General features: G+C 39.7%; 1 protein-coding gene across 2 annotated transcripts in view; it reads right to left on the bottom strand.

The window, feature by feature from the left end:
* Positions 1 to 20,504, bottom strand: part of plcd4b (phospholipase C, delta 4b) — a 156,857-nt gene that overhangs the window by 61,736 nt on the left and 74,617 nt on the right. For both annotated transcript variants that reach the window (XM_039756491.1, XM_039756492.1), the window contains one exon: positions 8,500 to 8,667. In XM_039756491.1, coding sequence (XP_039612425.1) covers positions 8,500 to 8,667 — 168 coding nt within the window. The remainder of the gene's footprint in view (positions 1 to 8,499; positions 8,668 to 20,504) is intronic.

Genomic DNA, 20,504 nt, shown 5'->3' with positions numbered 1-20,504 from the left:
AGTTTTAACTTGAAAAGATGCAGATGAAAGAAGAGATGTAGCAGGCCGCTAGGGTGGAGAAAAGAAGAGCTGCTCAGAAAGCAGCAAGTGCATCAGTCTCTGAGCAAACGAATGCTAAACGTACAGAGAAAGAGGATGAAAAATAGGAATGCTCAAGTCAAGTGTATTCACTGCATGTTATTGTGCAGTGCGCCATTACTGGTAATAATAATAATAATACATTTATTTATGTATTGCCTTTACATATTAGTTCACCTCCATATCAAGTACACAAAATAGCCAAACCAAAGTAGTATCCAAAAACATTAACAAGAAAAGAACCAAAGTTGAGACCACAGTAATCCATTATTAGGCCTAAATATTCCTTAAAGAAAATCAACAAACTACACAGAATGCGAAAGGTGAATAACTGAGGCACTGAAGAGTGCTTTTATTTCCCTCAGGTGAGTGCAGTCCTGTTGGCAGCAGCATCACAGAACCACAGACAAATTGAAAACCCCACCCTAGACTGATAGGGAAAGGAAACAGGACTGCATCAAATAAGAAAAAAGGAAGGATCCAGGGATGAGACCCCCAGTGAGAAAATGACCCTGGTTTTGCACTAATTGCATCTACAGTACATCCCAGACTTAGAAAGGTACCAATTAATGAGTTTCTTGAAGGATGTGATCATGATATCAGGGCCAATCAAAACGTAAAGGCAATTTGAAAATGACGCAGTAACCACAATGGATGGTAGCTGACGCAATGCAACACTTTTGCAATGGCTTATGGGTACTTTGAACACACACATCACAGCCATTAGTCTAACTGAAGCCAAGGTCAAATGAACACAAATACTCCACTGCAAAGATTACACCATTTGAGAGATTTCCTGCCCTTGAATTTTACACCACATTTACTGTGCCCCACTAGCCTCTTCCTCTCTTCTGTGTCATTCTGGAAATTGTAATCTGTTGTAATGCAGGCCTGCTACTTCCTCTACCATAAATTCAGTAACCCTGATCTCAGGGTGCTGGGGCAACTGACACCTCTAGCAAATGTATTCACTAGGGAAGTTCACATTTGCAAATCTGAACACCATGCATGCACAGTAATCATTTACTCCTTGTACTGTTTTGAATGAAAAAAACATTTTGCACTTTTTAAAAATGTTATTAATAAATGAAAGCATGGTTCATTATGTCTGCTGCTGCTCCTCTTTTTGTTATTGTACCTATCACTTCTTGAACATGCATCTTCTTTCTTTTCAGCTCCACTAACTGAACCTCTGCATGCTAAAATAGGTATAAAGTCCACTCATCCCCAGTTCTCCTAAATTCAAACCAATTTTCTCTCTCCAGAATCTTCCGCTTTGGGGTCATTTTTAGCCACATTCATTCACTGGTGATGCTGGGATTGCAGTTATACAAGTTTTGCAAACTTTCTTTGTGTTCACACGAGGCTCTCCAATTTCTTTCCATTGAAGTCAGACTTATTTGAAGATTTTTAAACTGTACCAGTACGGATGTGTTTTTTTTTTGTATCATACATGTTTATAGCTATACTAAGGGGTTTGCCCCCTGCTCGCTTCGCTCACCAACCCCGCCGGCCTGCACTACATGCCAGCCATTTCACATCTCTGCCGCTCGCGTTGTGAAGGGGGGGGCTCAATGCACCCCAAGGAGATGCGGTCGCTCCTCTGAAACCCCCTCTTAAACGGTGATACAATAGGAAACAAATACAGTTTTTCTTATACCTCCTCTTTGCTCGATCAGCTGCTGGCTTGCTGCTACTGCCATGCTGCATGATCTGCATCTCGCACACCACTTCAAACACTTAAAAGCCTGTACAGCAGCTGTTCTATTCTTTGGCTTTTATTTACGGCCCCGGGTGTGGTTAAATCTTTTGGCACAAAGTCTTGTCTTGCGGGACATGAATTCTTGATATTTTAGTTTATAATTTAAAAACGGAATAAGAATCTGAAAATCTAGCAACATCACATTAAAGTTCAATATATTCTGAAAAGAATGATACCAAACAAAAATATGTAGGTTTTAAAATAAGCCTGATTTAAAGCGTGACAAAAAACATGATATAAAAAGTCACGTAAAATCATTGCACAAAATTGTTGCACTTTTAGGCTTATGATTTTATGTATATAGAGTAGATTTAATAAATATAAAAAATACAGAGAAATGTGTGGTATGTATATTGTTGACCTGTGACCAATGTAACCAATGTATTTTCATATGTAAATCATTACAGAGACCCAGCAGAAATGTATTACTTCTAGAAAAGTTGTTTTTAAACAGATTAGCAAACACCCTGTTTCAAGAAAAGTGCTTTCTTTCCTCATCTTAATGTTGCATAATACTGCAAAGCGATACTGGTTTTAGGCACAAGAAGCCTTCCCAAGTCATGCTGCATGTATCTTTCATGAGAGGTTTGTAAAGTGGATGTAATTCAATTCAGATAAGAAGGGGGCACAATGCCTCTGTTTTTACAAGTGCAGATTACAATTTAGTTAAGGTTGAGTTTTTTACTTGTTTCTCAACAAACAGGTGACATTGAACAAGGCAACAAAAATAAGCGAATGGTTCTGTTAACATGTTTTCCTGCAGCTTAGGTTACATTTTTAGGTCAGACTTATGCAGTAGGTCAATTTATTTTTCATTTTTTCAGTTATCCATAGTTCTGGCATCAAAAATGTAGAAGAAATTGCTATTTAAACATAACTGTATAATATTAATGATATATTCCTAAACCAATTAGAAAAACTGAGGTGTTTGCTTTAATATGGCTTTAGGCCAGGGGTCTCCAACTCCAACTGTGACTACAAGTTTTCATTGTAACTCTTTTCTTAATTAGTGACCAGTTTAATAGTGACTCTTTTGCCTTAAGGCCACAGTAGTGCTCCAGTAGCCTCATTTCTACAACTTTGCATTGATTCGAAAATACAGTGGTGTGAAAAACTATTTGCCCCCTTCCTGATTTCTTATTCTTTTGCATGTTTGTCACACAAAATGTTTCTGATCATCAAACACATTTAACCATTAGTCAAATATAACACAAGTAAAAACAAAATGCAGTTTTTAAATGATGGTTTTTATTATTTAGGGAGAAAAAAAATCCAAACCGACATGGCCCTGTGTGAAAAAGTAATTGCCCCCTTGTTAAAAAATAACCTAACTGTGGTGTATCACACCTTAGTTCAATTTCCGTAGCCACCCCCAGGCCTGATTACTGCCACACCTGCTTCAATCAAAAAATCACTTAAATAGGAGCTGCTTGACACAGAGAAGTAGACCAAAAGCACCTCAAAAGCTAGACATCATGCCAAGATCCAAAGAAATTCAGGAACAAATGAGAACAGAAGTAATTGAGATCTATCAGTCTGGTAAAAGTTATAAAGCCATTTCTAAAGCTTTGGGACTCCAGCGAACCACAGTGAGAGCCATTATCCACAAATGGCAAAAACATGGAACAGTGGTGAACCTTCCCAGGAGTGGCCAGCCGACCAAAACTGCCCCAAGAGCACAGAGACGACTCATCCGAGAGGTCACAAAAGACCCCAGGACAACGTCTAAAGAACTGCAGGCCTCACTTGCCTCAATTATGGTCAGTGTTCACGACTCCACCATAAGAAAGAGACTGGGCAAAAACGGCCTGCATGGCAGATTTCCAAGACGCAAACCACTGTTAAGCAAAAAGAACATTAGGGCTCGTCTCAATTTTGCTAAGAAAGATCTCAATGATTGTCAAGACTTTTGGGAAAATATCTTGTGGACTGATGAGACAAAAGTAATGTCCCGTTACATCTGGCGTAAAAGGAACACAGCATTTCAGAAAAAGAACATCATACCAACAGTAAAATATGGTGGTGGTAGTGTGATGGTCTGGGGTTGTTTTGCTGCTTCAGGACCTGGAAGGCTTGCTGTGATAGATGGAACCATGAATTCTACTGTCTACCAAAAATCCTGAAGGAGAATGTCCGCCATCTGTTCGTCAACTCAAGCTGAAGCGATCTTGGGTGCTGCAACAGGACAATGACCCAAAACACACCAGCAAATCCACCTCTGAATGGCTGAAGAAAAACAAAATGAAGACTTTGGAGTGGCCTAGTCAAAGTCCTGACCTGAATCCAATTGAGATGCTATGGCATGACCTTAAAAAGGCGGTTCATGCTAGAAAACCCTCAAATAAAGCTGAATTACAACAATTCTGCAAAGATGAGTGGGCCAAAATTCCTCCAGAGCGCTGTAAAAGACTCATTGCAAGTTATCGCAAACGCTTGATTGCAGTTATTGCTGCTAAGGGTGGCCCAACCAGTTATTAGGTTCAGGGGGCAATTACTTTTTCACACAGGGCCAAGTAGTTTTGGATTTTTTTGTCTCCCTAAATAATAAAAACCATCATTTAAAAACTGCATTTTGTGTTTACTTGTGTTATATTTGACTATTGGTTAAATGTGTTTGATGATCAGAAACCTTTTGTGTGACAAACATGCAAAAGAATAAGAAATCAGGAAGGGGGCAAATAGTTTTTCACACCACTGTATGTGCATGCCAAAAAACAGGAAAAAGCATATGCCAAAAAAAATCAGATTTATAAAACCTGGCATTTGTGTGAAATTTACCCTTTGCAAATCACAATCCAGGAGCACACGTCAATCGCTGCCTTGAAACCTTGAAACATCCATATATGGAGCATGCTAATCCACCTCATACATATGCAATCATGATGAAACAGAATTTCATTGGCTGGTAGAGAAGCCTCACTCCTGATGCTTTCAGACCTGGACCCTGGACCTGGCATTCAAAAGTATCATGCTGTGCTCTGCAACTAAGAGCACAATATCAGTGTTTGGCATTATAGCACCTCTCCTCTGCATTCTGGGGATCAGGGAAAGGCAAAAGGCAACAGCATCTGAGCAGGTGCATAAAATGACAATATTTACTGTTAAAACGAATAGTACAGGCCAGTTACCTTACCCATAAGTCAACCACCAAATACACATACACATACAAATACCTGTTTTACATTTAGATTCATTTTATAAATGAAAAACTAAATATATATATATATATATATATATATATATATATATATATATATATATATATATATATATATATATATATATATATATATATATATATTGTGAGGAATGGCCGGCACTTTATCCCGGCCAACACCCCCAGGCCACTAGATGGAGTCCTCCCTGCAACATGGAGGTGCCCCGAATTCCCACAGGGCATCATGGACAATGGAGTTCGGCTTCACACCCCTCATGGATACCGTGGGGGCCGCTGCATGGACACGGCTGTTTATATTATAGCCCAGAAGTACTCCCTAGTCACGGGGACAGAAGAAACGAAGTAATTCCGTGCTGAAGAAAAGAAGAGTTCTCATCTGACCCGGAAGTGCTATGGAATCACATGGACTGAAGGACAGAAGCACTTCCAGGTCAAGCACTATTTAAAGGACGATGGGAAACCCAGCAGGCTGAGCCGGAGTTGGCAGGGAGTGTGACAGAGCTCCTGGGTGGAGAGGAGGATTTATTTTTGATTTATTGTGATTATTATTGATTTATTGTGTATAGTGGAGGTGGAGGTGCTGGGTGCACATTATTCAAGAAATTACATTTATTTCTTATAATTTTACCTGGTGTCTAAACGTGTTGTCTGCATGTTTGGAGGAGCGACAGCGGCCTCTACTGTCACAATATATATATTTTTATATATATTTTTATATATATATATATATATATATATATATATATATACATACTAGGGGACTTTGCCCCCTGCTTGCTTCACTCGCCAACCACCCCGGCCTATGCTACGCACCAGCCACTTCACATTTCTGCCGCTCGCCTATGTGGACTTCACTTTCACCAAACAACAAATCTTTTATTTTTCGTGTGTATGTCTCTTCATTGGGAAGAAACACTACTTTTCCCTGATGGCAAAACGAATAAGATGATTTAGAAGTCACCGACTTAAAGTTTAAATCTGAACAATATATTCAATCTGTTTTCGCTGTTCCATTATTTCACCAAGTAATAGTTTCTGTTTGTTTGCGTTAATGCAATCTTTACTATCATTTTTTTGAGACTTTCAAATTTTAGTACTTTCATTTTCTCTAACCTGCTCTGCATGTACTTTTCACCAACATTTTTGAATTCTTTACAACGTTCTACTTTGTCATCTACTCTTTGTCTTTTATTTCCTGCCCTGGACGTGGTTAAATCTCGCGGGACATGAAAGTGTCTCTCTGAAAAAGTCATGTCTCGTTCCAGGCTAAAAAGTCTCGTCTCGTTACAGGATTTTTTTCATTTTAATAGATATATATACAGTATATATATATATATATATATATATATATATATATATATATATATATATATATACACACACTGTATATATGGAAGTGAAGGCCTGTGATATGGTTTGCATATCTGTAGCTGCAAATCCACAAACCTCGGTTCACGAACGTCTCGGTACACGTACAACTCGGTTTACGACCAAAAGTTCGCCAAACTTTTGCCTCGGTTCACGACCACACACTCGGTATACGAACAAGCCAGTTTCCCTTTCGGTTTGTACATGTAGCGAGCAAGAGAGAGAGCGTGACACACAGACACACACACACACAGGCAGCACAAGAGAGGCGCGTGCACACACACAAGCAGTGGAAAGAGACGAACACACACAGAGGCAGTGCCAGAGAGAGAGCTGGACGCATTAAGGTAGGAAAGCAGTTAAAGAATGCACTGGGCTTGATTTTGTTTTCACTTCTGTTTCCAGCGATCAGTTCGTAGCGTGCATTGTTGCAATGTTATTTTTCTTGGTGGTTTATTACATTACTGATTTTTTCAAATGTTCATTTTTTCCCTGTGCTAAAAACTCATTTAAAAAGTGCTTTTAGCCGGCGATTGGTAGCGCTATAGCGCAAACTATTGCAGTGTTAGTTTTCTCTGTTGTTCAAGGTTTCCTCAGTGTTATTCAATGTTTTTACATTTAGTTTACTATTATGCTGTGCATTCTATGGTTTAATTGACTTAAACTTAAAAATTATATATATTTACATACAGTTCGTATGGTCTGGAACGGATTAATTGTATTTACATACAGTCCTATGGGGGAAGTTGCTTCGGTTCACAACCAAATCGGTTTACGACCAGAGTTTTGGAAAGAATTATGGTCATGAACCGAGGTCCTACTGTACAATGAATCACGTATCTTAAAATAGTTTTTAATTCCTAAGCTTTCGATTCCTTTTAGACTAAGTCTAAAAATAAAAACGCGTGTAGCTGAACTTGTGCCCTTCATCTGTCTACCTGCAGGCCACAATATATGTGTGTATATATATATATATACCCACAGCCTTGACTGAAGTATGCAGTACCACTCCAGGATGAGGGTGGGCGCTGTTAATAACAGGGTCCCCAACCCCAAACATGATGTCCAGCAGAAAGTTCAAATATATGGTTATTTTTTGTTAATATATTGCAAAAATAAATATTTTTATTATAATCATGTTTTGAGAAATTCAGTATTGCCATTTTGTTTTTCCGTGGTCACCACCATTTTCTTGCACCATTGACATGATGTCCAGTTGTTGGTCCCAGAGGTTACGCTTCATGACATCAGACGTGAAACAATTTAAAAGCTCTGTATGGTTTCTTCATTCAAGGTAATGGATTTATTTTAAATGCAGAACTTCATGTGCCTGTGTGCTTTTACAAACTACTGCCAACAACATAGATCCTTATTTTTCTTTACCATTTTGGTTTTGGTGAAAAAATTATTTAAATTCCTTTTTTTTTTACTCTTGCCTGTCTTTTGCTTTCACACAATGAGCCTCTGGTCCTTTAAACCTCATCCTGTCAGAAAAGTACACCGCAGCAGGAATATCTGGGCCTTACATAATAAGCAAGTGCAACAGAAAGCAGAGTGCATTCTCTCAGTTCTTGCATTCAAGTCACTGGTTCAAGGTTCTAAGAATAAAAAGCAATCAGTTAAAATACTTCTTTATCCCCACTGCTGTTAGTGTTCTAATGGAAAAATATCTGCACAAATATAAATCATGGTTGAAATTAACCAAAATGCACCAGATGGCTTCCAAAACTTTAGAATCACAATAACCAACAGTATCTTGACATGGAAACCCAATGTCATTTTGCTAGACCTAAAAGGGAAAGTATTGCAGTTTGAAAAATACTTGTAAAAGATTGAAAACTCTCATAACACATGTTTTTTTTTTTAAATAATGCCAAGTATAAGTATAATATACTTTGGGAAACACAGTTTTAAACATTGCTTATCCCGTATTATTTATAGTTTTAATTATAAATGCTCATAAAAAAAGTTTGAAACTTTACCAGATGGCAAAGAAGGAGCTTGATTTACAACAAATGATAGGTGACCAGGTTCACTCAAGCCCTACTGGAAAAAGACAACCATGGAAGATCAGTGAGTGATGTGAACGAAAGGTTAAAGGTGATGCCCTTACCTTCCCTTTTTTGCGAAGTATGTCATTTCGGAGGTGTTCCTCATCCATTTCAGCAGCCTCATCCTCATCACTGACTTCCCCTGAGAAAGTATCATCTGTGTGCTCCTGCATGCAATCTTCAAGTCCACCAATTTTCTTCCCTTTCAGTAATATTTTTCCCTTTAGTTCCTGGAAGAATATGGCAGAGAAGATTTCCTAAAATGTAGCGTCTGATGTAGAACACTGCAGTGAAGCAATCTGAAATTATTTTGGGGAACCTGTCTATAGAGGGTAGAATATGGTCAAGCACAAGACAGCACAACAACTTCATACAGAACAATATTATGGTAATGATATGCTTCTGTATGAATTGTAAACTAAGACCCCTCTCATTCACAGATATACATAAAGTGTAGCATTCACATGGTCATTTGATATTGGTGTCCACTTAGCTGGCAATGGACATTGTAGTCACAGAGAATATGGCCATCTACTGTACATGCTGGAAACAAAGTGTCAGCAAAGGTGTGTAAACTAAGCTAGAAAATAGTGACGAAAATGATAAAAATAATCAAATATCAGAAAAATAATAACAACAGTCATAAAATCAGAACGAAACGAAAGCTGGTCTTGAAAACCTAAGGTTACATCATTTTGCCTCCTACTACTTTTTGCCGTTTCACAGTAACACCACTCACTTTATTAATACCCAAGCCTTTTCGGCCTTAACAGTCTTTTAAAAATGAGGTGTAGTTTTCCATAGTTTTTTTGCCATAGGCTTGTTCATCCTTAACTTCAACTTTCAGCCCAGTAGTTCAGTTTTGTTAGCTAATTCTTTGTTTAGATCTGTGATTGTTTTGACCATTTGTTTAGTCTTTCTATCGATTGTTTAACTCATCACTAATTTCACATTTGTGCCACCTTATATCCCATCTCAGGCTAATGAATCCATCAACCATATCAACAGCCACATGTGGACTCTTCAATCTCAGTCAAGTACTTCAAGCTCTCAATAGGGAGTTAATCACAGACACAAAAATGATCATAAATATCCAATGTGGGCTGGGCAGTCCCAGTGAGCAGTGAGCTGCAACTCACCGGAGAAATGACCACATCATAGACTGAGAATGTTGCTTGGATTGCTCCTGAATGTGCTCAGGGAAAAATATAACAAACATTAAATACAATCAGAACAGATAGATAAAGGATAGCTGTTGGATCCATGAAAAGTTGATGGCATGTCATCCCACCCCAAGTCACAAGATATGGAAATTTTGCTTGAAGGTGTCAATTATAAGAGTGAAGTCCAAGCTATACAACAAGATGCTTTATAATGGTTTGCTTTGGTGACAGCTCATACACAGCATAATGGCTTGAGTCAGGACTAAGTGAACATTACAACATTAGGACATTCAGCCCAACAAAGCTCACCAGTCTTATCCGTTTAATTCTTCTAAAAAACTACCAAGTTCAGTTTTGAAAGTCCCTAAAGTCCTACTGTCTGCCACACTACTTGGTAACTTATTCCAAGTGTCTATGCTTCTCTATGTAAAGAATAACTTCCTAACGTTTGTGCGAAATTTACCCTTAACAAGTTTCCTGTGTTCTTGATGAAGTTATTATAAATAACAATCTTGATCCACTGTACTAATTCCCTTCACAATTTAAAAAAATTTAATCATGTCTCCTCCCAATCGTCTTTTGCTTAAACTGAAAAGGCTCAGCTCTTTTAATCTTTCTTCATAATATATCCCCTGTAGCCCTGGAATGAGCCTAGTCGCTCTTCTCTGGATCTTTTCTAGTGCTGCTATGTCCTTTATGTAGCATGGAGACCAAAACTTCACACAGTACTTCAGATGAGGCCTCACCAGTGTGTAATAAAGCTTGAGCATAATGAGTGTGAGTTTGAGTACAGTGGCGGAATATAAATAACCACACTGTGCTAGGAAACAATCAACTGTTTAGTAAATACAAATTAAAACTAATTAACGTGCTAAAACTTTAATAATGTCTTTGAAACAGATATGGCTTACCCAGATGATTGGAGGCCAGTAGAAAAAGTAAAAGAATAAATGTATTACATAGTATTCAGGCAAGTTAGAAGACTTAGTTGACTGCTTTAAAAGTTCTACCATTAGTAATTTTTGTTCAGTTACTTTATGAAAAAGGTGTCACATTTTATTTATTCAATATTGTTGCAACAGTGAGTCATATTAAAAAAAAAAAATCAGGCATGAGCGTCAGTAGGCTTTGCGTCCTGGGAATCAAGTTACCTAAATTTCAGTAATTATTTACCACTCTGAAGTTGATCGTTCTAATAATAAAATAGGTCTTTACAATAGCAATTGACAAGAAGGATTCATACGTAATTAATTGAACAATTATAGTATCTGAAGGTTCCTCTAAAGTGCCTCTTTCTCTTGCACGATTTGGCTGAAAAACTAATCAGCACATCAACATCTCATAACAGGCTTAAGTTTTGACTTTGGCATTTTTCTATCCAGCCATTTTAGCTCTAGATCATCCTCAAGAAACCGTGACACAGAAACACATACACACACCCACCATTGAGATATCAATGTTTTTGGTATAAAGGGACCCTAAAATGTCAAGATCCGTTGAAAACTGGAGATTGAAATTTTTGACAAATCTAAAGCTTACACTCGTCCCCTACAGATGGTAGGTTATGGTGGGGTGGGGTTTGGGTGCAAAGCAATGAAACTGATAACATTATGTAAATACATGTACTAGTATACCAAAAGATCCTTGCTTTTTAAAGCATTTTGCAAAATCGTGTAGTTAAAAAGGGAGCCAAATACGTTTGCAGTGAATGAAATAACGTTCATAGCCAGCAGATTCCAACTTAATGGATTGCACTGAATGACATACTATTATTAGTTGTTAGTTTTAGAAAGCCTATGTCTGATTGTACTTCATATTTTGCATTTTGTATCTTTTACACATTACATTTTTGGAGAGGTAAAATCTATGTTGAATTCAGAAACTAAAATTGATAGTAGAAACAATGACCCATAATGGATAGTAGGTCATCGCAGCGCTTTGCCAATAAATTATACAGTCAGAGAAATATTAAATCATTACAGACTACAAATAAAGCAGCAGCAAGGTTGTTTTAATGTAAGATAAATACTGGCTACGAGTTTATATATTGTTGTCTTATTTTTTGTTCAGTTTATTTCTAAGTAAGTTAAGTTGCTTGCATTTATTCTTTTATGGTCACAAAAATGTTGTAAGTTACTTGGTACAATTTCAAACATCTGGAAAAGTGAGCTGGTGTGACACTGGTTTGCACAAGCCACTTACTCTGTTTCAAAAGGCAGCATCAGGCACAACCACTGCCACTTGCATCTCTGCTGGCATTTCACTAACTTGCATTAGGTATTTGGTTTGCCGAGAGGAGTTGCTATCAGAGAAGTAATAAAGAAAATATGCAAATAGATGCTGCCTCTACCAGAATACATTTAAAAACAGTTACCGTATATACTCGCAGAATCTTTTTTTATTTCAAAACATTCCAATATACATCAATAAATCATTTTTTAAGCAATTAGATTCAACAATAGACTCATTTATTTGGAACTCAAAACATCCACGTATCCAAAGAGCGACCCTACAAAGACCTAAGGCAAAAGGTGGCATGGCTCTACCCAACTTTCAGTTTTATTACTAGGCAGCAAACATACAAGCTATAAAAACCTGGACACAAAAAGATGAACATACACAGGCCTGGTCCGCAGTAGAAATAAAAACCTGCAGTACTTCTTTATATTCCTTGCTCTGTGCTCCAATAAATGCAAGTTATCGGCAATATAATAATAACCAAATTGTGCTTCACTCACTCAGAATATGGAACCAATGTAGAAAGCATTTTAAGATGGAGAAGCTTTTATCTGTGGCACCTCTGCAAGAGAACCACCTCTTTCAACTTTCGCAAACATATGCAGTTTTTAATATCTGAAAAAAATTTGGGATTAACTTGCTTAGAGATCTTTATATAGACAACATCTTTGCATCCTATGAACAATTACATTCTAAATTTAACTTTCCAGCTTCACATTTCTTTCACTATCTTCAAATCAGGAACTTTGTTAAACAGAACCTTCCAGATTTTCCTCATCTTGCACCCTCGTCTATGCTGGAAAAAATATTGCTCAATCTCAAAGATCTCTGCAATATATAAAATTATTTTACAGTCCCTCCCTTTCAAAGATCCAAAAGGACACTGGGAAAAAGATCTCTTAATCAATATATCAGAAAAGGAGTGGAAGGTAGCAATGCTGAGAATTCACTCAAGCTCCATATGCGCAAAGCATACAATTATACAACTTATAATTATATATCGAGCACATCTGTCTCAACTAAAACTGTCCAAAATGTTTCCAGGGCATGATCCAACCTGCGAACGCTGCAAACTAGTTCCAGCCTCACTGGGTCACATGTTCTGGGCCTGCAGCAAGTTAACACCATTCTGGACAAAAATTTTTAATTACCTTTCAGACAGCCTTGGACTCACAATCCCTCCTAACCCATTAACAGCTGTGTTTGGGGTTCTTCCAGAGGGTCTTAAAGTGGAGAAGGACAAACAAATTGTGATTGCATTCACTACACTCTTGGCACGCAGACTTATTCTGATAAACTGGAAGAACCCAAACTCTCCTCTTTTAAGTCAATGGGAAACTGATGTTATATACTATTTGAAATTGGAAAAAATCTAATATTCAGTTAGAGGATCTGTACAGATTTTTTCAAAACATGGCAGGATCTAATCAATATTTTAGAATAAGCTCTTAAAGCACCGAGGAAGCAATTATTTAAACTCCACATGACTTGAAAAAAAAATAAAGTAGATGCTATTTTGAAATGGCCACATACTCGAACAAAGCACCATGTTCAAGCATTTCTCAGTTTCGGAAGGGCACTCTCCATACCAACGGCGATGCACTCTCTCACATTCACGACCTGTCAGTGTTGGTGGATTATCCTGTCACACATGCATGTTTAGGGGACAACTAAAGGGACCCCCGGACCAGGGGGTGGCAAAGTGTACTAATTCTCTTTCTCAATCCCTTGAAGACCATTCTTGAGAAATCCTGCCCAGTTCTGGGGCAGCCAACGTCGTCATTTCCGGTTCCGGTCCTGATGACATCACTGATGTAAACAAAAGCTTCCTAGTACAGTAACTTATGAAAAAGTATTCAGTCTTTTTGAAAGGTTTTGCATTTTCTTTTTATATGATGTTGAATCACAGAGGAATTAATTGAGCTTTTTTGGATAATGGATGGATTTATTCTTGGGGTTGTTAAATTGCAGTAAAACAAATCTCCTCAAAAATGCAGGTCTCTCGCAGACTGCATCAGATTTTCCTCCAGAGTTTTCCTGTATTTTCCTGCATTGATTTCCACCCTCTACCCTGACAAGCCTTCCAGGGCCTGCTGCAGAGAAACATTTTCACGGCATGATGACACCACCACCATGCTTCAAAGCTGGAAGGGTGTGTTTCTGTCAGTGTACAGTGTTTGACTTGCTCCATATATGTCAATTAGTCTGATGGTCAAAAAAAGGTCATTTTCAGTCTCATCCAACCATAGAACCTTCTTCCAGCTGACTACAGAGTCTCCTTTGTGCCTTTTGGCAAACTCTAGCCAAGATGAAATGTGTGTTTTTTTAATGGTGATTTTCTCTTTGCTACTCTCCCATAAAGCTGTGACTGGAGAAGCACCTGGACAACAGTTGTAGTATGCACAGTTTCTGCAGTCTCTGCCACCATAACTTATATCTCCGCCAGAGTTATAATAGGTCTCTTTGCAGCCTCCCACACTCATCTTCTTCTTAGACAATCACTCAGTGTTTGTGAGTAGCCTGCTCTAGGCGCTCCATACTCTTTCCTTTTCTTAATGATTTATTTAATTGGACTCCAAGGGATATTCAGTGTCTTGGATATTTTCTTCTATTCATCCCCTGTGTTGGGCTTTTCTAGCATCTTTACACAGAGTTGCTTGGACCCTTGATTAGCTTTTCTTTCTTGGACACTGCCGAGGGCTAGAAAAGCTACCAGCGGCCATAGGACTGAATTCAACACTCAGTGAAAAAATGATGTAAGCGCATAAAGTCATCTGAGAGCTGTGGCCCAGATACAAAGCAAGAATTTGTAGCTAAAGCAAAGTACACCTCATTGCACCTTTTTGACACTGATCAACCATAGAAGACTTAAATGTGAAATAGATCTCTGCAAAGTGGTCTAAATTAATTACAAATATAAAACACAAAAAAACTTATAGTATACTGTCAGGGATGCCAGGGCATCGACCCGGCCAGGACACCGTGAGGGACCGGATATGGGTCTGCGCCCACCCTGGATCATGTGGGGGCCGCCGCCCTGGTTGCTTTGGGGGCCACGGGTTGAGGACATGGAAGCTCCACCCTACAGGGGCCCGTGGTCACCGCCAGGAGGCGCCCCAATGCCTTGGGGACCTGTTACCTCAGCACTTCCGCCACACCCGGAAGTGCTGGGGGGAAGATTTAAAAGGACACCCGGTGAGCTGCTGGGAGAACAGCCGGCACTTCCGCCATGCTGGGGCGTGGCCAACGGGGGAGTGTTGGGAACACCTGGAGCTTATTTGGGATATGAATAAAAGGGGCCATCTCCCTTCATTCAAGGCTGGAGTCGGGTGGAAGAAGGACGAGGCACGAGAGGAGTGTGGAGGCGGCCCGGAGAAGAAGGCATTGAGTGGCCAGGACTGTGTGTTGGGGGTTTGTGTTGTGGATGGACTGTGTCTGAGTGACACCTAACTTTGTAAATAGTGGTAAATAATAAATACGTGTGGTGGTGAAAAACAACATGTCCGCCTGTCTGTGTCCAGGCCGGGTTCACAATTCGTATTCACCTTCTTCAAGTCAGTATTTAACAGATCTTTGGCAGCAATTCCATCCTTAAGTCTGTGTGCACAGGTTTCTATCAGCATAGCACATCTACAAACTGAAATCTGGCCATATTACTTTTCTGCAAAACTGCTCAAGTTCTGTTAGGATCGTGAGTGGACAGCCTTTTGGAAGTCCAGCCGCAAATTCTCAGTTGGACTGAAATCTGGGCTCTGACTCGGCCACACATTAAGACTTTTAAGCCATTCCCATTATCACAGGTGGCTGTGGGTGGTACCCGGCTGGGACGCCCAGGAGGACCAGAGGGGGGCTTATGCCTACCCCAGACCACATGTGGGCGACCACCCTGGTGGCTATGAGGACCATAGGTACAGAGCTTTGAAGCTCAGCCCTGTAGGGGGCCGTGCCCCCGATGCCTATGGAGCCCTGGACCTCAGCACTTCCGCCACACCCAGAAGTGCTGGGGGGAAAAGGATCAGGGACACCTGGAGTGCTTCAGGATGCACAGCTGGTACTTCTGCCACACTGTGGAGTGTCGGCGGAGGCTTGTCAGGAAGCACCTGGAGCTCGTCCGGCTGTGAATAAAAGGGGCCGCCTCCCTCCATACGATGGCTGGAGTTAGGAATGAAGGAAGACAAGGTCTTGGAGGAGGACAGGAGGTGGCCTGAAGACTGAAAGAGGCAGTGTGAGGCCTGGACTTTGGGGGAGTTTTGGAGGGTTTTTGTGCACTTTGTTGTAAATAGTGACTGTAAAAACGTGTGCTGCTGCGTAATACGATGTCTACTGTCTGTGTCTGGGGCTCGTTCCACACCATATAACTTTGGATTTATTATTGGGTGGGCGGCACGGTGGTGCTGTGGTAGTGCTGCTGCTTTGCAGTTAGGAGACTCGGGTTTGCCTCCCAGGTCCTCCCTGCGTGGAGTTTGCATGTCTGCGTGGGTTTCCTCTGGGTGCTCCGGTTTCCTCCCACAGTCCAAAGACATGCAGGTAAGGTGCATTGGTGATTCTAAATTGTCCCTAATTGGTGCTTGGTGTGTATGTGTGTGTGTGTGTGTGTGTGCCCTGGCACCCTGCCCAGGGTTTGTTCCCTGCCTTGTGCCCTATGTTGGCTGGGATTGGCTCCAGCAGACCCCCCCTGACCCTGTAGTTAGAATATAGCGGGTTGGATAATGGATGGATTTATTCTTGGGGTTGTTAAATTGCAGTAAAACAAATCTCCTCAAAAATGCAGGTCTCTCGCAGACTGCATCAGATTTTCCTCCAGAGTTTTCCTGTATTTTCCTGCATTGATTTCCACCCTCTACCCTGACAAGCCTTCCAGGGCCTGCTGCAGAGAAGCATTTTCACGACATCATAACACCACCACCATGCTTCAAAGCTGGAAGGGTGTGTTTCTGTCAGTGTACAGTGTTTGACTTGCTCCATATATGTCATTTAATCTGATGGTCAAAAAAATCTCATTTTCAGTCTCATCCAACCATAGAACCTTCTTCCAGCTGACTACAGAGTCTCCATTGTGCCTTTTGGCAAACTCTAGCCAAGATGAAATGTGTGTTTTTTTAATGGTGATTTTCTCTTTGCTACTCTCCCATAAAGCTGTGACTGGAGAAGCACCTGGACAACAGTTGTAGTATGCACAGTTTCTGCAGTCTCTGCCACCGTAACTTGTATCTCCTCCAGAGTTATAATAGGTCTCTTTGCATCCTCCCACACTCATCTTCTTCTTACACAATCACTCAGTGTTTGTGAGTAGCCTGCTCTAGGCGCTCCATACTCTTTCCTTTTCTTAATGATTTATTTAATTGGACTCCAAGGGATATTCAGTGTCTTGGATATTTTCTTCTATTCATCCCCTGTGTTGGGCTTTTCTAGCATCTTTTCACGGAGTTGCTTGAACCCTTGATTAGCTTTTCTTTCTTGGATACTGCAGCGGCCATAGGACTGAATTCAACACTGAGTGAAAAAATGATGTAAGCGCATAAGGTCATCTGAGAGCTGTGGCCCAGAATTTGTAGCTAAAGCAAAGTACACCTCATTGCACCTGCATTACTGTGCGACACAATCAGGAGGCACGTGACCAAAAAAAAAAAAAAATACGGGTGTAAACATGCTGGTAATGGATCACACAGAGCACGTAGGTCCAAAAAGGATTATAATGTCTGTAGGAAGAGAATGGGCATCCCAGCTGGGAAGGAGGTTAATTTATTACCTGGGCAGGAGGCCAGACCGGATCGTCAGAAAGCATAGAAAAATAAATTTGTACCTGGCCAGTATGATATAGCAGACAGACTAATGGAAGCTGAGGGCCAGGAGTTGTTCCATTTCCCCATACAACAGGTTACAGTGGCCCTCATATGTAAATCTAGTCAAGACACCCGCAGGGGTGCTTGGGAGTTGGAGTGAGAAAATGTAGTTATGTCGGGGGCCTGTTGGGGGAGGACATACCTACTTTATTTATGGCCCCAATGTGCTTCCTTGAAGACATGGCATCCCACCAGAAGCATTCTGGTCTGGCTGTAACACCCAGTGTATTGGGAATTGGGAGACACCAGCCTACACTCTAGGTGTCTAGTATGTGGGATCGAGTGTGACCAAGATGATGGTGTAAGACAGGGAGACACGGACACAAAAGGGTTGGGTTTTTACAAAAAGAAAGTGAAATTTTATTTACAGGTGCACATAAAGAAAAACAAAAGTAATGTCTATGGATATATATATATATATATATATATATATATATATATATATATATATATATATATATATATATATATATATATATATATATATATATATATATATATATACACACACAGTCCAATACTGCATGGGACACACAAAAACAGTAATTAAATGGAGCCCAAAAATGATGACTATATACACTATTTATAGTGCTGACTGAAAGTCCCAAATGAAAAAGAAAAATGCACACAAACTAGTGAAATCGATATATACACAAAAACCAAAAACAAAGCTGTCATCCTTCACAGAAATCCAAGTCAGGCAGCTGCTCCTCCAAATAGTGTATAATACAGGTTTAACTAAGAAAAATAGTCGAAATACAAAAAAAGCAAAAGTGTATATACAAAATAAATAGTGCACCATTAAGCATAACCCAATAAATACCCCCACCAAAGTTAATTCATAGATAATAATAATAATAATATTTTTTTTTTATTCCTAGGTTCCTTTCTAAACACTCAAGGACAATGAACAATAGATGAAACACATTATAAACAAAACTAAAATACAAAATTTAAAATCAGACAGAGCACTTGTAATCAAAAAGAAAAAGCAGTCTTAAACAGATGAGTTTTAAGTTTGGATTTGAAAAGTGAGAATGATTCAATATTTCTAAGCTCAGGTGGTAATGAGTTCCAGAGCTGGGGAGCAGAGCAACTGAATGCTCTATTTATCAAAATATATACAATAAAAAAATGTACAATAATCAAGGCACAAGCAGTAGTGCTTGGTAAATTCAAGATGGTGTTCTACTAAGTACCTTTCTCTCAGCAAGATCTAGCCAGAAGACCCCTTCTAGAGGCCATAATTCCCTTTTGTATTTGGTGTCCTCGCGTCGACCACTGCTCTACGTCATGTCTCCGTGGGCAAGCGATGATGTGAACGCGTCTGCGAAAAATGGCGTCTCCTGCCCGGCACAATCGTAGACATATATAGATATACCCGCAGTCACTGTGTTGCCCAGTCGACACGATACGTCAGCGCATCCGCCATATTGCGAGTGGCAAAAGTGCCATTTAAACTAATACAGGTAGACGTGGAAACCAGGTTTTCTGATGAAAAAACAATAACGTTTTAAACAGATATTGTCGAATCGTTTAGATGCAATTATTTATACCCATTTATACACTAATAATGCCAATTATTTAATGATAATAATAAGTATTACAGAATCCTGTTGAGTATTGGTTAATGCCAGAGTCTCCTCATGTATAGATTACTGTAATGCTATTCTATCTGGCATCCCACAAAAACATATCCATCGCTTACAACTTCTTCAAAATTCTGCTGCCAGGATAATAACCTGTTCTAAATCCACTGAACTTATTACACCTATTCTCTCTCAACTTCACTGGATCCCTGTTCACTGCTGAATACAATACAAAATACCGCTCTTATCATTTAAAGTTCTCCACAGTCTTGCTCCCCACAACCTCACTGATCTCCTACAGACTTACGCTCCCTCTCGCTCACTCAGATCCTGTAATTTGAGAATATTCAGTATGGCAATAGGGTGCAGCCTTAGTTTGTGGAAGACAGACACAACTAAAGACATGAATTTAAAATGATGATTGTCAATTTCAAACTGTGTTTCCTCAATGTGCTCCTTGAGAAAAAACACATCATCTGAACCAATCTCAACCTGAACAAACTGATTGATCAAAGATACATTGACAACTTGCCCTAATGTCGACTGTCGGATAAAACGCTCAGCGACTTTGACCACCTTGGCTGTACCCTCAGAAGGAATCATCAAACCTCCTTTGTTTTTTAATGTGAGCAAGTGGTAGCTTTGATCATATGATGCCGGTAGAGCATTTGTTACCAAACTAGCATGGCACACATCACAGCACAGCTTTCTCAAAATCCAGTCTAAAGGCTACCACCCACTGCTTCCTGAGGTGGATTTCTTTGGGAAACCTTCAAAGTTTGAGAAATGTTAACAGCTAACAACAATCTACATAGTTAGTGACTAAATACGTTTAGCCAAATCGTTGTTTGCAGGCTAACTTGAGCACATAAATGCATAGCTTTGCTAGTCTAGCCTGGCGTAGCTAAAGTTAAGATTATAAAATGGGATTTTCTAATCTATACTAATAAAAGGCAAAGCCCTCACTGACTCGCTCACTCACTGACTGACTCATCACTAATTCTCCAACTTCCTGTGTAGGTAGAAGGCTGAAATTTGGCAGGCTCATTCCTTACAGCTTACTTACAAAAGTTGGGCAGGTTTCATTTTGAAATTCTATGCGTAATAGAATAATAACTGGAACCTATTTTTCTCCATATACTGTAATGGACTTCAGCTTGATGGCCGTGGGGGGCAGAGTTGCGTGTTACATCATCACGCCTCCCATGTAATCACGTGAACTGACTGTGACCGC

Source organism: Polypterus senegalus, chromosome 6 (genome assembly GCF_016835505.1).
Source record: "Polypterus senegalus isolate Bchr_013 chromosome 6, ASM1683550v1, whole genome shotgun sequence".
NCBI classification, from domain to species: domain Eukaryota; kingdom Metazoa; phylum Chordata; class Cladistia; order Polypteriformes; family Polypteridae; genus Polypterus; species Polypterus senegalus.
This window is presented reverse-complemented; position numbering and strand designations above follow the sequence as displayed.